The sequence below is a fragment of the Mixophyes fleayi genome, chromosome 4, assembly GCF_038048845.1.
Source record: "Mixophyes fleayi isolate aMixFle1 chromosome 4, aMixFle1.hap1, whole genome shotgun sequence".
Taxonomy (NCBI): Eukaryota; Metazoa; Chordata; class Amphibia; order Anura; family Limnodynastidae; genus Mixophyes; species Mixophyes fleayi.
In genome coordinates, this window is record NC_134405.1 from 41,133,367 (window position 1) to 41,152,961 (window position 19,595).

Sequence of the window (19,595 nt, forward strand, 5' to 3'; positions counted from 1 at the left end):
TATTATAGCTGAGGGCAGTGCAAAAACAACGCCTCTGCTTGAACCATGTGGTCAGCACAGAAGAAATTTAGAAAGATAATGACGTTCTTGGTACAAACCAATAATCTTAAATTGGCTGAAGTTGGACAACCATTTTATATTAAAATTCTTTTGCCCTTATTCATCATATAAACATTGATTACACTTCCGTACTGTACCAGTGTTTTATTGTATACGTACAATGTAACAAAAACTATTTATTCACCAGGTAAAACAGAAAAGAACCTTGCTCACATAATGTTACTAAAATTAGTGGTGTTACCTGGCATGAGGGGAATAGAGTAAAATGATGTTTACAGAAATATTGGGAAGGGTGTGATGACCTCTTGTGTCCAGGTAGAGCTTATAAAAACATATTAGAACACCAACAGTGAAGGAGATGCATTCTGTGGAATGTAGCGCAAAAGGCGCACACACAAGTAATTGTTTAGGAGAATGTAATAGTCATTTGCAGTTTTAATCAATGTTCATCTGAAAGCAGCCAATCAGATCACTTGGAATGTTTAGATCCGCTCACAAAATTGCTGGGTCCACTGTAAGGAACCAACCTGTAGAATGAGACTGAAAAGACAAACGCTCATGGAGGGATTTGCCTTTGGGGAATTTGCATGCCGTATTATAAAATGAATAGAAATAGCTTGTAAAGCAAGTAGCATTAAATGAGCAATGGCTGAAGGTCTTCTACATTAATGCACAGACCATGTAAAGTCCACAGTTTGATATTTGTGCAAGCTATTTACCGCTCTGGGCCTACAACCAGTCCATACAGCAAACAAGAAACAGACATGATGAAGTCTAGGCCGAGCTGGTTCCATAAGGATGTCGGATAGCTTCTTGTCGGTCGTTATTCGAGATGCTCAGGCTTGGTTTCCCGGGAAGCGAATATACCCGAACTTAGCAGATCTTCGCGCTTTTTCGGATTTGAAAACGAGGCAAAACGTCATCGTGACATCGTCGGATCTCGCGATTTTTGGATTCCATTTTAAGATCCAACATAACGGTGGGTGGGAGGGATGGCGGACCCCCACTTTTCTTTCTGCCACTGCTGTGTGCCAATGTGTCTTAGATGTGCTAGGAACTGCCGTGTGTTTGTGTCATTGCTCTATCACTTACCATCCAGCCAGGGCGCAGCAGTATTTGTCCGAAAGTGTATGAAAATAATATTGTGATCTGTGAGGTGGTCAAAATTGACTGCAAATGACTGGAAATTAGTGATATTGAGGTCAATAATAATCTAGGAACAAAAAGAAGCAAAATTATGTGATTTTAGCATATTTTAGGATTTTTTCTAAAAAAAACAAAACTCACGAGGGCGGTTTTACCAAAACCAAAACACGAAGCTAATCCAGATCCAAAACCAGTTCACGGGGGTCGGTGAGCGTCTCTAGTCGCTATTAGACCAGTTTAATGAAGACAGGTAACCACAATGTCCATAAACTACTGCAAGAAATACATTGTAGTCAAAGTTTTATTTCATCTAGAATTGAAAAACACAATCCTATTTGGTGAATGAAAATAGCCATCTGAAGTCTCCAAAATGTGATACCGCATAGTGTACAGAAATTCATTCACAAGGAGTTCTGGGAACAAAAATAAATGGCACATTTGTTTAGAATACTTTACTGATGGGGTCTTGCTGAACTTATGGCCAAAGTCAATGTCTTCACTCGTCTTGCCTGTTGGACTGACCGGGTACTACTGTGAGACGTACGACCGTGGCTTAAATCTCAGTGTCCTCAACCCAAAATTTTGGAATGATGTTACTCTGCATGGCAGGAGTACAGCCAGGTAATGTGTATATACTTCATCTGCTGATAAAGAGAACGCTCTATACAACCAGGTATGAGTGGTCTCTCTGGCATTCAAACATTTTGCCAGCACGCTCTCTGCTGCCCACTGTCTCTCCTGTCTGACGTTGGCAGGTGCTGTGTTTCGGTGGCTTCACCCATAATGACGCACACCTCGGGCTGACCGGGCAGGCAGTAAATATTCATTTTATCCGCAGACACAGGCAGAAGATACTTGTTTGCAGCCTTCAGGTCGTGCGCTGTGTTATCCTTGCAGTCCATCTGGGGGCCTAGGATGCAATCTGTGGAAAGAGACGGGAAGATAAGTGGTACAGCGAGCGTGGGCTGTGTCCTGCATTCTTCAATATATAGAAGACCGTTGCCCAATTTAGAAAACAATTTGTTCACAAATTAGAGAACAAACTGTCCACACAACACCAAATTATACAGGAAAATCACTACATCTAGGACTTGAGTTTGAACTTGCTAATACTAGCAATGTTATGAGTGTTTGCTGATGGTTTTTTCATGCAGACTATATGGGGGGTATTCAATTGTTGCCGTTAACGTGCTAAAACCAAAAAAAACGAGCGCTCTAAAAATATTAGCGTTAATACGGTAATTACTTGCTAAATTTCATCTCGCAGCTCCCTGAGCTGCGAGATGAAATTCAGCGAGTAAACTACCGTATTAACGGTATTTACACGCATATTACCGTATTAACGCTAATATTTTTAGAGCGCTCGTTTTTTTTTGTTTTAGCGTGTTAAAAGCAACAATTGAATACCCCCCTATAAACACTGCTGTTTTAATGCATAGAATCAAGGCACAATTACTTTGCAAAAATGGGCATATTCAATTCCGATTCGCGGCCGCGATTCCGCTCGGCCACAGGGGTCCCCGTACCGCAACATCGTGGATTTCTGTGCGCACCACATAGGGGGTAATGACACTTTATATTCACAGCCGCAAATCGAAATTGAATATGCCCCTAAGTATTCTACAACGTGACATTGAGAAACCTGCAGTTTGGGATATTCTAAAACCTATGGGTAGCAATGTGTTTTTCTTGCTGTGAACATTTTGTTTTACTTTTGCCATATGAGCAGTTAAAGGGGGGTATACGGTGGTGTGCCATACCGCCACTTCTACTGCCTTTATTGTAACACTATTAAATTCCATTCACTGACATTCCCATTACATTTTTCATACAGACACTTTGACCATTGCCAGTAACCATACAGTAGCTGGTTAAACACACACAAACTTTCAACAGGACCCAGACACGTCAATAACGATCAAGAATTTAAACTTTTGCTTTTACCTGCAATGTCGTGGGCTAAGTCTTTGATGAGATGTCCGATAATGGCGTAAGCAGTGGCCACCACCACCAATGCCGCCATGAGGAGGTAGATAACGGCTTTGGGGAGAGGGATTAGCTCCGTTTCCATAGGCTTGTAATCCGTGTAGGAGGGATTGTCATTGGAGACGGAGTACAGGTACACGGACTGTGGCGGAGTCCGGCTGGCGGTGATATTAAGTGTTTGCAAGCTAGGTATAGCTTCCATGTCCTAATGCAAAGAGACTTGACGTTAGGCTATTTGATGTCTTATATTACATGGTTGATATAAGTTTTTATCACACTTGAAAGAAGAATACAATGGCATGTCTGGGTTGTTGTAAAAGTACAGGTACCATTATGATTTCAGGCCTTGTGTGTGTGTAATGTAAATGAATCAACTGTCTCGGTAGATTACATAACAGCTGTACTCCACAAAATACTTCATAATCTCCCTGTGTTGAATCTGCAATTAGATTGCAAGCTCTGTAGAACACAGATTTTTTTGCAAATATACCAACTTTTTTGCATGTTAATTTACCAGAGTCTACTCATATTCTGTAGTTACATAGCAATGTTGGAAAAAAAAAAAGAAGAAACAGGTTCATTAAGTCCAACATTTTTCTGTTATTGAATTATGCTGTCACTACTGCACATGGTAGGATATTCCACAGCTGAGCATCCCTTACAATAAAAAACCCTTTCTTATATTGATGGTGAAACCTTCTGTCTTCTATTTGCAACTTATGATCCTTTGTCCCCTGTCTGTGTCCTTGCTACAAAAAGTTCACTAGACAAATCTTTATTTAGGTCCCCTCTAAGGCACCTTTTCCTAATTCAAGTTCTCCTATGTCCTGTCTTACAGTGAGCTGCACAAAACGGTACCCCATATTCAAAATGTGGTCTAATTATGCAATGGTATCAATATGTCATCACTTGTAGTTATTCAACTTTTTATGCATCAAAGGACTTTTTCAGCTGCTGCCTGGCATTGTGTGCTGCTACTCTGCTTTCTGTCAACCAGAATTCCTAAGTCTACCTCCGTTATCCCTAGTTATATTTCATGTTATCTGTAGTCTATTTTCATCATCACCACCATTTATTTATATAACGCCACTAATTCACTAATTCCGCAGCGCTGAACAGAGAACTCATTCACATCAGTCCCTGCCCCATTGGAGCTTACAGTCTAAATTCCCTAATATACACACACACACAGACAGACAGAGAGAGAAACTAGTGTAAATTTTTGATAGCAGCCAATTAACCTACTAGTATATATTTTTTTGGGAGTGTGGGAGGAAACTGGAGCACCCGGAGGAAACCCAGGCAAACACGGGGAGAACATACAAACTCACACAGTAATATAATAATCTGTCTGCAGGAGAGTGAATAATGAACAGTTTGCTTTCTCCTGGGCGTCTAGGTTCAGCATATAGCGGATCGGGTTGATAGATTGTTGGAAAGGACTGGTGAGGATCCAGCGGTCATGGTACATATCGGTACCAATGACAGATAAATGGTCCTCAGAACCAATTTCAGGGAATTAGGCTGTAAGTATAAAGCAAAGACCTTCAAGGTAGTGTCTCCTGTAATATCACCTGTGCCATGTGCTACACGTGGCAGACAGCGGGCGCTAAGGGAGGTGAATTAGTGGCTGAGGAACTGGTGAAGGACGCAGCGCTGAACAGAGAACTCATTCACATCAGTCCCTGCCCCATTGGAGCTTACAGTCTAAATTCCCTAATATACACACACACAGACAGACAGAGAGAGAAACTAGTGTAAATTTTTGATGGCAGCCAATTAACCTACTAGTATATATTTTTTTGGGAGTGTGGGAGGAAACTGGAGCACCCGGAGGAAACCCACGCAAACACAGGGAGAACATACAAACTCCACACAGATAAGGCCATGGTCGGGAATTGAACTCATGACCCCAGCGCTGTGAGGCAGAAGTGCTAACCACTAAGCCACCGTGCTGCCCAATTCCTAAGGTTAGGTGCTTAACCCTACATTTATCTACATTACATTTCATAGGCCAGTTTGCCATTGGCAGGGGACGTTTGTAATACAGTGTCTAAGCTTTCGGTAGCAAATTACTACCCTGCTCTGTATTAATAACCCTACATACAGGGGTGGAACACTACATCACAAGGACATAAACCAATATTTAATTGGGGGTGTGTCCTGAAGCCGGTCTATCATCCCGCACCCCACCATGATCTCTGCACTTTCTTGGCAATCAACAAGGTCACTAATAAAAAGACTGAAATGGACAAGGCCTGATACTCATTTAGTAGTTATTATTACAGTCTGAATATTTTCCACTTATAACTATCTTTTGCTGTATGAACTTTTTCCCTAGACCTAGTGCTCTCATCTAATGTACCAAACTATCATGTGGAACAGTATTGGGTGCTTCAGCAAAGTAAAAAATATATTACATGGACTACAAATTGCACTACCAGTTTGAAATTGACCTCATAAAACCTAATCAGTTGAGTCATGAAACTATACAGAAAATTATTTTCTACAACAAATTTCAGGATTGCATCCCTCAGAATACCTTTAAATAATTTACTCACCAATTTCTCAGTTCTAATTTCTTCCCTTTTCTAAGATTGTTTTCTGTCAATTTTGTGGCATTGACCTGATTATAAGGCATTCCTTAGATATAAGAAATAGAGTTCTATCAATTACTGAACTTAGTTCCTTAAGCACACATGGGTGGATTTCACCTAGGCCAGATGCATTGTTTGTCTTAATATTGTCTACGTGTAATTGCACCTCCTCCTGTGTTAGATAGTTTTGCTACACAACCTATTTCCTTGTGAATGCAGAAAAAATATATTTAAAAGATCAGTTCCCTCTTTATCTTCTTCGGTTATATTTCCTATTATTTTTTAGTGACCCAATATTATAAGTTTTCTTGCTGTTTATGTACTTGTTACATGTTTTGGGATTAGAGTTGTTATCCCTATCAATTTTTTATTTCAGGTTCAATCTTTGGAAACTTGATTTAATTTTTACAAGTATTACTACATTACTTGTATTTCCATGATCAGTTTTTATTCCCTTTTAGCTTAAACAATTTAAATTGTCTCTTTTTTTTCTAATCATCCCCATTATGTTCTTAACCACGTTGGCTGTCTTTTATGGCTCTTGTCCCTATACAGTATGCATTGCAACAGTATTTAAAATATTTTCAAACCTGTACAATCAGATGTTACAATGTCGTAGTCACTACAACATAATATATGATTATTTTATGCCTTTTGTGTTTATACTGAAATTAAATGATTATTACAATCGTTATTTGCTAGGTGGTTTATAACAATCACTACTGAAAACTGACGTTTCTTCCACTATACATATCTACCAAGGGCATAACCAGACATTTGCAGGCCCCATAACAAGATTTTGTATGTTCTGCACAAGGGTGGAAAAAAAACACCTATACACATGGCGATTTCAAAGGGAGATGGGGCCCCAAGCACATACCAGTCCCCCTTTCCTATTGATCATATCTTTCCTACACATGCTATATTCTTCCAAATTCATTGTGCTGTCACTGCTTTTATCCAGCTGTAACTCTGTCTTCTTCTCATTCTAGATCATCTATTCTGTTTGGAAGGCTCCTAGAATTTGTCACCATACGTTTGATATTGTTAAAGCCACTTTTACATATTTTCTTCTCGCCACTCCTAACCCCACAGTCTTCTTGTCCCCTGCTTCCCTTGACTGTTCTCTCTCTACATTGCATCTATCTTCACCCCATCCCCTGTATATAATCTTCTCCCACAGAAAAGCTGCACCAAGGAGGAGCAGCCTGTCCCTACTGTAGCCAAGAGAGACAAATCTGCTCAGTCCTCCAAACCCTCCGTCCTTCACCAGTTCCTCAGCCACTGATTCACCTCCCTTAGCGCCCGCTGTCTGCCACGTGTAGCACATGGCACAGGTGATATTACAGGAGACACTACCTTGAAGGTCTTTGCTTTATACTTACAGCCTAATTCCCTGAAATTGGTTCTGAGGACCATTTATCTGTTATTGGTACCGATATGTACCATGGCCGCTGGATCCTCACCAGTCCTTTCCAAACAATCTATCAACCTGATCCGCTATATGCTGAACCCAGACGCCCAGGAGAAAGCAAACTGTTCATTATTCACTCTCCTGCAGACAGATTATTATATTACTGTGTGGAGTTTGTATGTTCTCCCCGTGTTTGCGTGGGTTTCCTCAGGGTGCTCCGGTTTCCTCCCACACTCCAAAAACATACTGGAAGGTTAATTGGCTGCTATCAAAATTGACACTAGTCTCTCTCTCTCTCTCTGTGTGTATGTTAGGGAATTTAGACTGTAAGCTCCAATGGGGCAGGGACTGATGTGAATGAATTCTCTGTACAGCGCTGCGGACTCAGTGGCACTATATAAATAAATGCTGATGATGATGATTTTTCCTCCTGGTAATCAATTCCCTATTGAATTCCCCACCATCAGCACTTGTCTGCAATTCACTACACTCTTGTTCCCTACTATCATCATCATCAACATTTATATAGCGCCAGCAAATTCCGTAGCGCTTCTATACTGGAGAAGTCATTCCCCTGGCAGCTTGTGGGAGCCTCTTCCTCCAGCAACGCTAATCACATATCAGACAATCAAGTATCAGATAAGTTGGCAGATATATAGAGCAAGACTAACCTTTCTTCTGCCCCGGTTACCTAGCTCAGGATCCTGCCCTGCCATGTGCCCACCCCATTCTACCACTTACTTTTCTTACAATAAAAAAGCAAAGTAAGAAGTGATACTCACTGTTTTATGTTTACCAAGAAGGAAAATTACTATCCCAGAAAACAATTCCAGGCTGGGTCAATGTGTGAATGGTCTCTTCTCGGAGCTAGATGTGCAGCTTATACTGGCAGATGACAAGAGCTTTCTCAGTACATCCTCCCCACAAGTCAGAGCTATAATTGTGACATAACTCAGGATTACAGGAGTAAGACCCTTCTAGAGAGATACCAACTGTTGTTCCAGCTTAAACCCTATGTCACGTTGTAGTATGGTTTAATTTTTCTCTTCATATTCTAGGTGTCCTCTGATATTTCATTTTCATGTTTATCCTTTACCTCCCCCCCATTCTTTTCCTGATATTTTACAAACACATACAGAATACCGTGAATCCTTTTATTCAACGTTGTATTATATTTCTTCATCCAATCAAGGAGGTTTGTCTTGGGATGACTGTGACTTTTTCACTGGTAACTCCCTTGGTGCTCCCAGAATTTTGGAACATTTTGGAATAAAAAAAATAATGGCAGCAGTTTATTCAGCTTATAACAGACATACCTATATAAATAGGTGGTGATGATACCTAACTTTCTCATAGTTGGCAACATAATACATTTTTTTTTCAAAGAACACTTAGCTCACGGTTGCCTACACTCCCGAATTTTTGGGAGTTCTCCCGGACTCCCGAGAGAGCAGGCAAAAATCCCGGATCCAGCTGTCGCCGTTGTTGAAGATGGTGGGGGCGGGGCTAAACGTGCCATTGTGACCCCGCCCCCTGCTGTGATTGCCTAAAATTGCCTAAGATTGACAGGGGGCGGAGCATATGTATGTACTCCAGTACAATGCTATAAATCTTAACTTGTAAACTCGAGCAGACTTGGCTAACCTGTGCCACTACAGGTGTTGTTAAACTACAAGTCCCAGTATGCCCTTCCAGCAATAAGCTGCTATATATTGGCAAAGCATGCTGGGGCTTGTAGTTTTCACAACACCTGGACTGTCACAGGTTAGCCAAGCCTGCTTAGAGAATAAGAATGGATGGTAACAACTGCATCTAACATACAGAAAAAGATATATTTTACTGTGCAGGTGGGCGGTACTCAATAATAAAGACATTTTCAGGGACAAAGCTTTAAAACCTGGGAGCTATGCTTATAGGTATGCCCACAGGGCAGTGAAGCAGAGACCTCTGCATAAGTCCTCTGCTCTGACCACCGATAGTAGTATGCAATTGACACCCCAAAATTTGGTGCACGCAGTCTTGCATTCTGGAGTGCCAAATGTAAACTTGCTCAGATGGCAACTGATCAGTTCATCTTGGATTAATGGAGAGTGACCATGAAAGAGGGTTAATGACGGAGGAGGACATAGGCAAACCGAGGGGGGGAGGAGTTTCTAGTGCCTGGAAACCCCCCTCCAACCCTGGGACACTGTCTAATTGAGGTGACTGGACCCTGCCCCCGCTTCACACGGCTCTGCTTGAAAAGGGAGAGCTGCGTACACCTAACAGTAGTGCACGCAGCATTGCCCATTTATATTATAGGGATAGGAAGAGTTGGAGAGCAGTCAAGCGCTGTCTAGTATTATAGCCATGCCCCCATGCATGCTGGTCACACCCACTGGTGGCATGGTGTGGAAATTCCCCTCTACAAATCCTGCGTTTGCCCCTGGAGGAGGGGTTAATAATGGAGACTTAATAGAGGCTGAGGTGTTAGTAATGGATGGATGAGCGTTCGCAAAAATGAAAAAAAAGAACATTTTTTCGGGCTGCACACCTTAAAGAAATGTATTGTGCATGCCTACATCTTTGCTTTATTTTGGATTGAAAATAAAGCATACCTCCCAACATTTTAAAAAGCAAAATTCGGGACCCTTTCCCTGAACTGCTGAAACCACAGATTACTCCGTCAAAAACCATGCTGCCCTTATCGAGAGGCCCATTCCTTTACGGGTCTGTGAATCATGACAGTCCTGCCAAAATAAGGACTATTGAGCATAGTTGCCTTGTAGCGCCCCCCTGTGGGGAAACAGGGACAGACGCAACACAAAAGAACTTACCTTGAAAACGATGGTCACCTCCAGTCCGCTTCCGATATCCCAGCTGCGATCCAATCCCAGCAGATCCGCAGCCGAAACCCTTGTCACCTCCAACCACGTCCCTCTAGGAAAGAGACAGAGATTACGGCCGTGCCTACCAGGTAAGGGCTGTCCGAGAATACGGCAACGAACAAGGACACTCTCAGTCCAAGCCCACTTGCCGCCTCCTCGCTTTGCTCTTGCCAAGACGCGGGGGACTACAGGCACTTAAGACCAAGACTAGTCCGAGGACTAATCCTGCCTCAAGTACCTCACACACCTGCCGGTGAGGGCCTAACCGAAAGGGGGAATCGAGCGTGATACTCACCGGGACACTCCCACTTCCGATCCGGTTCTCCTGCACCTTCCCGACACCTGCGGATGACAAGGAACACACAGCCTCCCTCTGCACTCTCAGTGAGACTAAAATGGCACCCACAAATGCTAAACTGACTACAACAGCGACCCGACCCTAACAACGCTCTAATGGTCGGCAACGCAACTACGTCAAACAACTATGACTAACTAGGTGTGGTGCACGGAACTGCTCACTACACACTACGGGGAACACCAGCCGGTGTTCACGGACTAAACCGGAAGGCGGTTCCTAACCCCCTCACCCAGGTCGTACCAAGAAGCTGCCTCCTTGCTATGGGGTCACTCACGGACCCTAAGGACCGGCTGCTTCAAGCCCGGCTGAGGCTCAGTGGAACAGCACACTAACCCGCGGGCCGACTGCCGCACGGAACAGCCGATCGTAACTGAACCGCCCGACTGCCTGTACTCGGGTATCTCGCACGTGTCCTTACGTCCGGAACCACAGGTCCACCTGCACGGAACCGGCCTTGGGGACCCTCAATCAGAACCACGAGTCGCCCCTGGAACTGCCTCAAGGTGTGCTGCACTGCCACCAACTCACTCAGCCACCCCCTCTGGGAACCAGTGTGACCCCGGGGACCTAAGGGACGGGAAAACTACGTGTGTTCTCCCCTGACTATGTGTACGCTGGTAACTACACTTGTCCACCACAGCATGGGTTATATCACGCCTCTATCACACCACCACCAGGGCTGTCTGCCCTTCACACCATGGGCCTCTTACCCAGTTGCACACAGAGCCTTGTGCTCTGATTAATGGGCCTCAGCCCCCTCTCTAACTCAGGGCTCTGAGCCCACTAACTAGGGCCTTGTGCCCTGCTACCTAGGGGTACTAGCCCATACTCAGGCCCTGTGGCCTTCCTATGGCCTCTAAGCCACTAACTACCTGAGGGCCTTGTGCCCTTGCACCTGGGGCTCTCACGCCCCCTGCCTAACTAACTAACAGGGGCTTGTCCCCTTTATCAAAGTATTGTGGCCTACTGGCCCACTAACTCATGGGGCCTAGTACCCAAGTCCCTGGGCCTTGTGCCCCTAATATTACGTCCCCACGGGCCTTGTGCCCGACCGTGGGCATAGGCCTAGTGCCCAAATTAACGCTGAGTCAACTTACCTGCTCTGCGCAGGAATCTCAGCTTGCCACGCCGTCTTTCTCTTCTTTCTCTGGGTCTTCCAGACCCTCCAGCCGGCGGCGCCTCTTCTCCCGTTCGGCGCGGGTCTTCTGTCTTCTCTGCAGGCGGGGGCGCTCTCAGCCCTTACAAGGGCTCCCCGCCGACGATCTCCGCTGCTAGTCTTCTTCCACTCCGGACGTCCCACGACGTCCTTCTCCCTCCGCCGCCGGACTCCTTCTGCCAAAATGGCGCCAGACTTATATAGTCGCCGGCGTGACGTCATTAGCCGGCGCGAGCGCTGATTGGCTCGCGTCGGCGCCAATCTTTTAAATGGCCGAGGCTCGCGCATCCGGCCGCTGATTGGCCAGCGGGGAAAGATGAGCCCTGATTGGCTCATCCTTCCTCCGCGGACAGGACCTGCAGGAAGGAAGACATACTTACCGCCGCTGGAGCGCTGGACGGGTAAGTCACTTCTTTCTTCCTTCTTCACCCTCTTGCTGGGCACCGGAGCTGGGGACCTCGATGGCGGGCATCTTTGCCCGCTTCTCGGGCACAGGAGCTGGGGACATCCTTACAGCCTTTCTTAACTTTTCCTCCGGGAGATCCCGGAGGGGAGGTCAAGTGGCTAGTGTGGAGGGTGGGTGTGCCGCAGCAAATGGCGTAATTAAGCCTGACTACGAATCGGACCCTGTACTGTCCAGTTTGCTCTGTAGTGGGCAGCCTGGGAGAGGTACCTGGAATTCAGGAGTGGGCAAGTATGCTCTCCACAGGTAGGAATAAAGGAGTAAACCATTAATTATCCTACTAATTGCATTACAAATCTGCATTCTGGAAAAATAACCACTTATAGAGATTTCTAATGTAAGATATAAAGGAAACATAATAGTCCACACTTAGTTCTACTGTCACAAAATTGTAATAAATAAAGAAAACATTACACAACAATCACTGTGCTGATTGCTGCAGATACTGTTCTGTACGGTCATTGTAACCAATGAACCCACATTACACTTCAGCTTTACAGGTGAAACGTGAAACATTCTAAGTTATGTTCTATAATTCCATCATTTCCCCCCCAATAGGCTGCTGTCACACCACGTGACCTGCGAACCTCAGCGCTTCCATTCCCGCCCGTAAAACACATCGGCCACGCCCCCGCCACCCTCTCAGCCTATTGGAATGTGGGATCTCATTACCACGCCCATCTCCTGCTCTCCCGCGGTTATTGCCGGCAGCGCGCAGTTGCGGGTACCAGGTGCGCTCATTATATACCTGAATGTGCGTAACTGTAGCTCATAAAGTCCATATATTACTCTGTATGTAATTGTTGTCATCTAGTGACTGGTGATTATAGGAAGTAGTGTTGTATATTGTTTAGGGATGTTTATCTCATGCCTTGGAACAAATATATATATATAGCCATGTATTCCATGGCTTAATGATAAGAAACAATAGACAGGTGTTTGCTGTTAGATACAGATCAGTGTGCTGTAATCAGTGCTAAACCAATTAATTAGATATTTTCCACATGTTTGGATCCGAGTGTCTATATAAGAACCATGCACAGCTCTATAATTCACCCCTTGGGTCTGCCTCAGTGATTTTGAGCTGTAATAGCTAATAATTGATCATACAACTACTTATTTTATTGTAGCACAGTGAATATGTGTCTGCCTATATGAATACTACCAGATAGACTTAATGGAGGGCAAGGGAAAATTGGAGAGGGGGTGCAATATCCCATTGGGAAACAAAGATCAAGTGGAGGAGAGGGCAGAATTATAAAAATGTATACAATTAGAAATTAGTAATGTGTATCTGGCAATATGACTTAACAATCAGGGTGTAATTTTCAGTAGCTTTTTTTTTTTACCCTGTATATTTGGACAATGGCTTAGAGCCACTCATATAGAACAAGGGCATGATTCATAATTGCAAAATTGTGCCCAGGGAACAAAGAAATTCTACTTACACCTCCGGTCATAAAGATAACTGCAACCGTATGCTAGAGAGCAATTGATTCAAGCAATATAACTACAAATACAGAGACAATAGCTTTGCAACCATTAAAACAAATAATACACCATTTTGGTAAACAAGCCTGTGATTTAACAGCATCCCGCCTGTATATTCAATGGTTTGTGACATTCATAGACACAGAAGGTATGTGTTTCAATGAACTCAGATATGTGCAGGTTTACACTAATCTTTGGCCACTGTATAAACAGTAATATCCTTATTTTACACACAGTTTCAGTTACTTCATTTATTTGGCACGTCTTCCAAAAATATCTTCATTTTCTTTTTCCGTGACAGCCTTTCGTAAATGGCTGACTCCGAAACGGACCGCAGAGAGGTGCGTGAGGGACCGATAACTGCCACTAATGCCAAAGCTGACTGGTTAGGCCCGTCTTCCGACAAAACTTCCTCTCGGTGAGACTTGGAAACACTAGGAGAAAAATATTCGGGAACTTGTTTCTTTGTTGATTCTTTATCATTCTTAGGAAAGTATTTTATCATTGCTCAGAGTGCTAGTTATATATGCTACATGTCATACTTCCATTTACTACTAAGCATCAGTCTTTGTTTGGAGCCTACCTGAATTGTATGTGAATACTGGCCAGGTGTTTTGTTGAAATTGACAGGGCTGAGATAATAGTCCCTGCCTATAAATTGATTTATAACAATGATTATATTACTCCTAAACCAATCCATTTGTCATGACTTTGTTTCCTTAAAGCATACTTGCCAACTTTTCCTCGTTGGCTTCAGGGAGATCCCAGGGGAGGTGGGCGTACGGGGACGGGGCATGACAAATCACATCATTTTGGCACCGCCCTCTAAACGATTGTCACAATTTTGGCCAATTACAGGGGGGGGGCTAAGATGATGCAATATTTGCATCATTAAGCCCCCCTGCCACTTGTCTTATCTATTGCAGGGGGTGAGAACCAAAAATGCAGGAGTCTCCTGGACATTCCGGGAGAATAGGCAACTATGCGTTAAAGAAAAGCAGCTAATGACTCTCTAGAGACTGAAGTGTCTTTTACATTTCTGTCTCCATTACTGAAGTCTAATCTGCAAGTATTTATAAAATTCCTGAGCGGGGAGGCGAAATTTATCCCGTATTTGTGTAAATGACAGAAGCTTCTGATCCTCAAGTAAATCCGACCAGGATTTAACCCCATTCTCTATCCAAAGATTTAGGTTTAGATCTGGAATAAGTTTTGCTACAGTAACTAGCGAAATATTCATAGTAGGGACAGTGAGGTTCTGGCTATTATAAATAAACCTATCCCACACTACCAGGGAGCCTTTAATTATCTTGGGAAGAAGGGCAGTTGCCGGGCGCCACGACTTAGGGACACAAATCAAGTCACTTAATGGGAACCGCAAACACAATGCCCTCTCTAAGTCAACCCATGGTTTCTGGTTTGGGGGAAGGGACCAATCTCTCAATTGGGATAGTATACAAGCATGGTGATATTTACGCAAATCTGGCAACGCTAAGCCACCTTGTTGCTTGGGTAGGCACATTCGAGAGCTGGCTATACGAGGAGGTTTATCTTTCCATATATAGGTAAACATGAGTGACTGCAATTTATCAAACAATGGTTTCGGAATGCTAGCAGGTATGGTCCGAAATAAATATATCATTTTCGGTAGCATAGACATCTTAAAGGATGCTATCCTCCCCAGCCAAGAGATCTCGGAGCATGCCCAAGATTTGGTTAATGTGAGTAGCTGTTTTAACAAAGCCGTATAATTTAGATTGATTGTGCTATCCAAGGTTGGGGTAATCTTTATTCCTAAATATGGGAGGGCTACTGTTTTCCAGGAGTATTGAAAAATTTTCTTAAAGTGTTCTATCCTCACAGGGGGGATATTTACTGGAAGGGCCTCAGATTTGGTTGAGTTTAGTTTATAATAAGACGCTCGACTATAAGAATCAAGTATACTATGAAGGGCCGGCAGCGAGGTCTCCGGGCTGGTCACAAATAGTAGGACATCATCGGCAAACAGACATAATTTGTGAATCGTGTTCTTAATATTGATACCTGGGAACAGAGGTGAGGATCTAATAGCTATCGCCAGAGGTTCCATTGCCAGAACAAAAATCAGTGGCGATAACGGGCAACCCTGTCTAGTACCATTTGAGATCCTGAAACTGTCTGACACAAAACCATTGCAAAACACCCTAGCTGAAGGGTCGGAGTATAATGCAGAGATAGCCGACAGAAATTTACCATGAAATCCGAACCGGAGAAGGACCCTCTCCATATATCCCAATGTAATCTATCGAAAGCCTTCTCAGCATCAAGGGACAGAGCTATCATCTCCGACTGGCAGTTCGACACCCATTCTAGAATGTTAAGTACCCTTCTAGTATTGTCAGAGGCCTGGCGCCCCAAGACAAACCCCACCTGGTCCGGATGAGCCAGATTCGGGAGGAGTCCATTAAGCCTGTTCGCTATCAATTTAGCAAAGATTTTAATATCTGAATTTAGAAGGGCTATTGGTCTGTAATTGAGACACGAGGTAGGGTCCTTCCCCGGCTTAGGAATGGTAACCAACTGAGACTCTAACATTTCAGGTGGGAATGACCCTCGAGATGTACCTTCATTGAACAAATGCTCAAGCAGCGGGAGGAGATCCTCCTGAAATGTCACATAAAAACCATTTATATAGCCATCCGGCCCAGGAGCCTTATCCGAAGGCAGTTTCTTAATAACTTCCTGAATTTCAGCTGGAGACCATGGTGCTGACAGGGCAGCCGCTGTCTCTGAGTCAACTGTCGGGATATTTAGGCTGTGCAAAAACCCCTCTATGTCTTCTGGGCTTGGCTGGTGGGTGGAACTATCGTCCTTCAAGTTATATAGCTTGGCGTAGTAATGGGCAAACATATTGGCAATAACCCTAGGATTAGAGACTTTTTTCCCTGAAGAATCTATCAAAAATTTATCCATTACTGAAGTCATGTTGTCTTACCTGTCAGTCTTTGATTAAATCTTGGTCTCCATGAAAATGGCCACCTTCATAGGCATCAATACATTGCCATAGGGCACAATTTCTGAACTGTGTCATCATGACACAGATGGCGAAGCCAACCACGTCTTGTACTGGCTCAGCATCAGGGAGAATGGCAGACTCTTCAGGGAGTGAGGGAGATCACCCCTATTTCAGGCAGTCTCCCTGACATTCAGGGAGAGTTGACAAGTATGACTTGAAGTGATTGAACGTCTTAATTTTTTTTAAAACTCAATCCTTAAAAACAACCTGGTTCTAAAATATAAGTATAGTCAATACTAGAAAAATATGTACACTCCATATGAACTGGGAGGGATGTGATGCAAATGTGACACAGCAGAGACTATGGAGTTTTAAGGACATATTCTGAGAAGTTTGTGAACCCCTTATTTCCAATTCCAGAATCTCTATAAACACGTCAACTCGCACCATTTAGCCCAGGAGATATGTGTCTGATGCCATGTATAGTACAGATTTTCTGACTGGATTAACCTGGGTTTAGTTCAGTTAGAGACTGCAAAATAAAGAGTTGATGTCTATTTTTGGATACTTTCCTACTATACAAATGACGTGTCAGTTTAAAATAATAACCGTATTAAAAATGCATATTGGTATTATTTGTATAGGGGAGGTGCCAGAAACAGATTGCAAAGAGAAACTTTATTCACAGTACAAGAGCACCACCTAGTGACCAATTTGCAGTGCTACATTTATTCATTCACATCAGTTCCTGCCCCAGTGGAGCTTACAATCTAATTTAGAAAGCTGGGGGGAACCATTGTTTGATCTTTTTTTAATCAGCACACTTTTTTTTCTTTAACAAGATTGGTTGTTAGTTGAAATTCATCCTTCATATATTATTCAATTCTCATTTCATGTATTTTGCTACATTGTCTATATCGGATGTTTCCATTGGTCTTGCAGTCCTTCGAGCCCCCTGTTGCCTAACTCTGCATCGGATGCGGCTTCCACCTCCAGCCTCTCTGATGGGAAATCTTCTAGCTATTTTGCAACTTTGGAAGCCAGTGTGGATGGGCTACAACGCCGTGCACAAAGTCTGATTGATAAGATCAATGAGGGTCGCAGCAGCGACCAAGATATGATGAAAAGCTTTAACACGAGCCTCAGCATGAAGGTAGCGTTTTATTATTCTTTCACAGTACAGCTTATATTAAAAATATATGATGTGGACACAAGGCAGTCCGTACACCACCCCAGCACTCTGGTGCCAAGACCCCATTTTTACGAAGTAAGTACATGGAAATAATACAGCCCTTTTGGAGTCCATGGTTAAATGCTCGTACTATTTATATAATAATTAGGAAAAAGCAAGCACACAATGATGTGCAGGTTCCCGCACCAGGCTCATGTGACCTCTCCACAAATCTGGGCTTGTGCAAACATTAGGAGTGTTGTGTTGTGTGTGATGCCACTATCGCCTCCATGTGCATTCGTCGTCCAACTGCATTAAAAATCCCCACTTATGCCAGAAGTGTGCAGCCAAATTGGACATTTATCCGCGTGGGGCCTGCTTAAAGCTTTTATTTCACGTAGACCTCTCCAGAAACAGCATTAGGCACTTGCAGATAATGTGATTCTATACTCATACATGAACATTTTTGGATTCACTAGTAAATCAGAAACCTATCCATATGTCACGGTAACCATTTATCCCAGAAATACATTTTCTGACACACCTAATTGCCAGGACTTCGATTGTCCACTTAAGATGTATTAGGCCAAATTTGACCGGCATGGCTTAGTGTTTGTGCCCAATCAGGATTGACCAGACGTTGTCCGACTACCACAATCTGCCAGTGTTGCACTGTTGGTAGCATGAGGTGGGGGATAATAAAAGTTGTATCTTCCATTTCTGCTGTGTTTTATACACAATGCTATGATTTGTTGGTGGGTGTCATTTAAAGTTCTAGGGCCTGATTCATTAAGGATCTTAAATTAAGAAGTTTCTTATTTCAGTCTCCTGGACCAAACCATGTTACAATGCAAGGGGTGCAAATTAGTTTTCTGTCTTGCACATAAGTTAAATACTGTCTGTTTTTTCATGTAGCACACAAATATCAACATTAAATTTCAGTGTACAAATTAGCTATCAAGTATTTGTGTGCTACATGAAAAAACAGTCAGTATTTTACTTATGTGCAAAACAGAATACTAATTTGCACCCCTTGCATTGTAACATGGTTTTGTCCAGGAGACTTAAATAAGAAACTTCTTAATTTAAGATCCTTAATGAATCAGGCCCCTACAGTGTAAGTGGCCATTTAGAAATAACCATTACCTCCAAATCAGTGACATGGACTCATTATTTCAAAACACATCCCTCAAACTGGTGTTGGCAGACTTATCCCTAGATAAATGAATAACAATAATTCTATAGTCGTACAGGTTGCCTGACACAACCATTGGAGCTTGCAATCTATAAAGACATCTGTTTACAGAAATTCCTAGTAGTTCTTTTGGAATGAAAGGATGATAACATTAAAGCAAATTTTTCTTTTCCTGCATCCTTTGATAATTCAGCATAAAAATGGTTTGCCGGCGGGTTTAGGTGCTTTTTGGGCACATAAATGGGTTTAGAGATTAGTTTTTTTTTCCCAACATGTTTCTATAATCAGCTTTGAGCACATTATTCTAACTGCGTTTAATCCCCTGAGTGTGCAGGTATCTGAAGCAATTAGAGAGCTGTACAGAACATCCTCTGCAGCGGGTGGCAAAGAGATGTCACCACCAGCTGTTACACAAAACCAAACCGCTCCGCAGTCCCAACAACATGATTTGCATTTCAATGTCATATTTCCTGGCATCCGTTCCACCCAGTTGCGGCTGCATGTTAATATTCTCATTTGGCAAAAACCGGTCACAGGGAAAGCCTCCGCCTGTCGCTGGCACGAGTGAAACTTTTTTCTGTGTAGAGTACATTTTATAGATTATTAATGTTGTTTTGAAAACGTTCACGGAAGGCGAGCAGCGTTTTACGGGCTGTCATGGTAACGTTTCTGCACCTCCAGTGAGTCGTCTCTTGT

At 43.2% G+C, this 19,595-nt stretch overlaps 2 protein-coding genes across 5 annotated transcripts in view; one reads left to right on the plus strand and one right to left on the minus strand.

Moving 5' to 3' along the window:
• Positions 1 to 189: 189 nt before the first annotated feature.
• Positions 190 to 8,155, minus strand: SMIM44 (small integral membrane protein 44). The gene is made up of 3 exons (XM_075206733.1): positions 7,986 to 8,155; positions 3,151 to 3,397; positions 190 to 2,128 (listed from the first exon to the last, which is right to left on the minus strand). The coding sequence occupies exons 2-3, from the start codon at positions 3,392 to 3,394 to the stop codon at positions 1,902 to 1,904; spliced, it is 471 nt and encodes a 156-aa protein (XP_075062834.1). The 5' UTR covers positions 3,395 to 3,397; positions 7,986 to 8,155; the 3' UTR covers positions 190 to 1,901.
• Positions 8,156 to 12,699: 4,544 nt separating this feature from the next.
• SYCE2 (synaptonemal complex central element protein 2) overlaps positions 12,700 to 19,595 on the plus strand; it is a 32,246-nt gene continuing 25,350 nt past the window's right edge. For 2 of the 4 annotated variants that reach the window (XM_075206757.1, XM_075206756.1), the window contains exons 1-3: positions 12,708 to 12,778; positions 13,840 to 13,956; positions 17,476 to 17,686. In XM_075206757.1, the coding sequence (XP_075062858.1) occupies positions 13,850 to 13,956; positions 17,476 to 17,686 (318 nt within the window). In that variant the 5' untranslated portion in view covers positions 12,708 to 12,778; positions 13,840 to 13,849. Of the gene's footprint in view, positions 12,802 to 13,839; positions 13,957 to 17,475; positions 17,687 to 19,233; positions 19,594 to 19,595 lie in introns of those variants that run through there. The other 2 variants (XM_075206755.1, XM_075206754.1) reach the window with 2 other exon arrangements.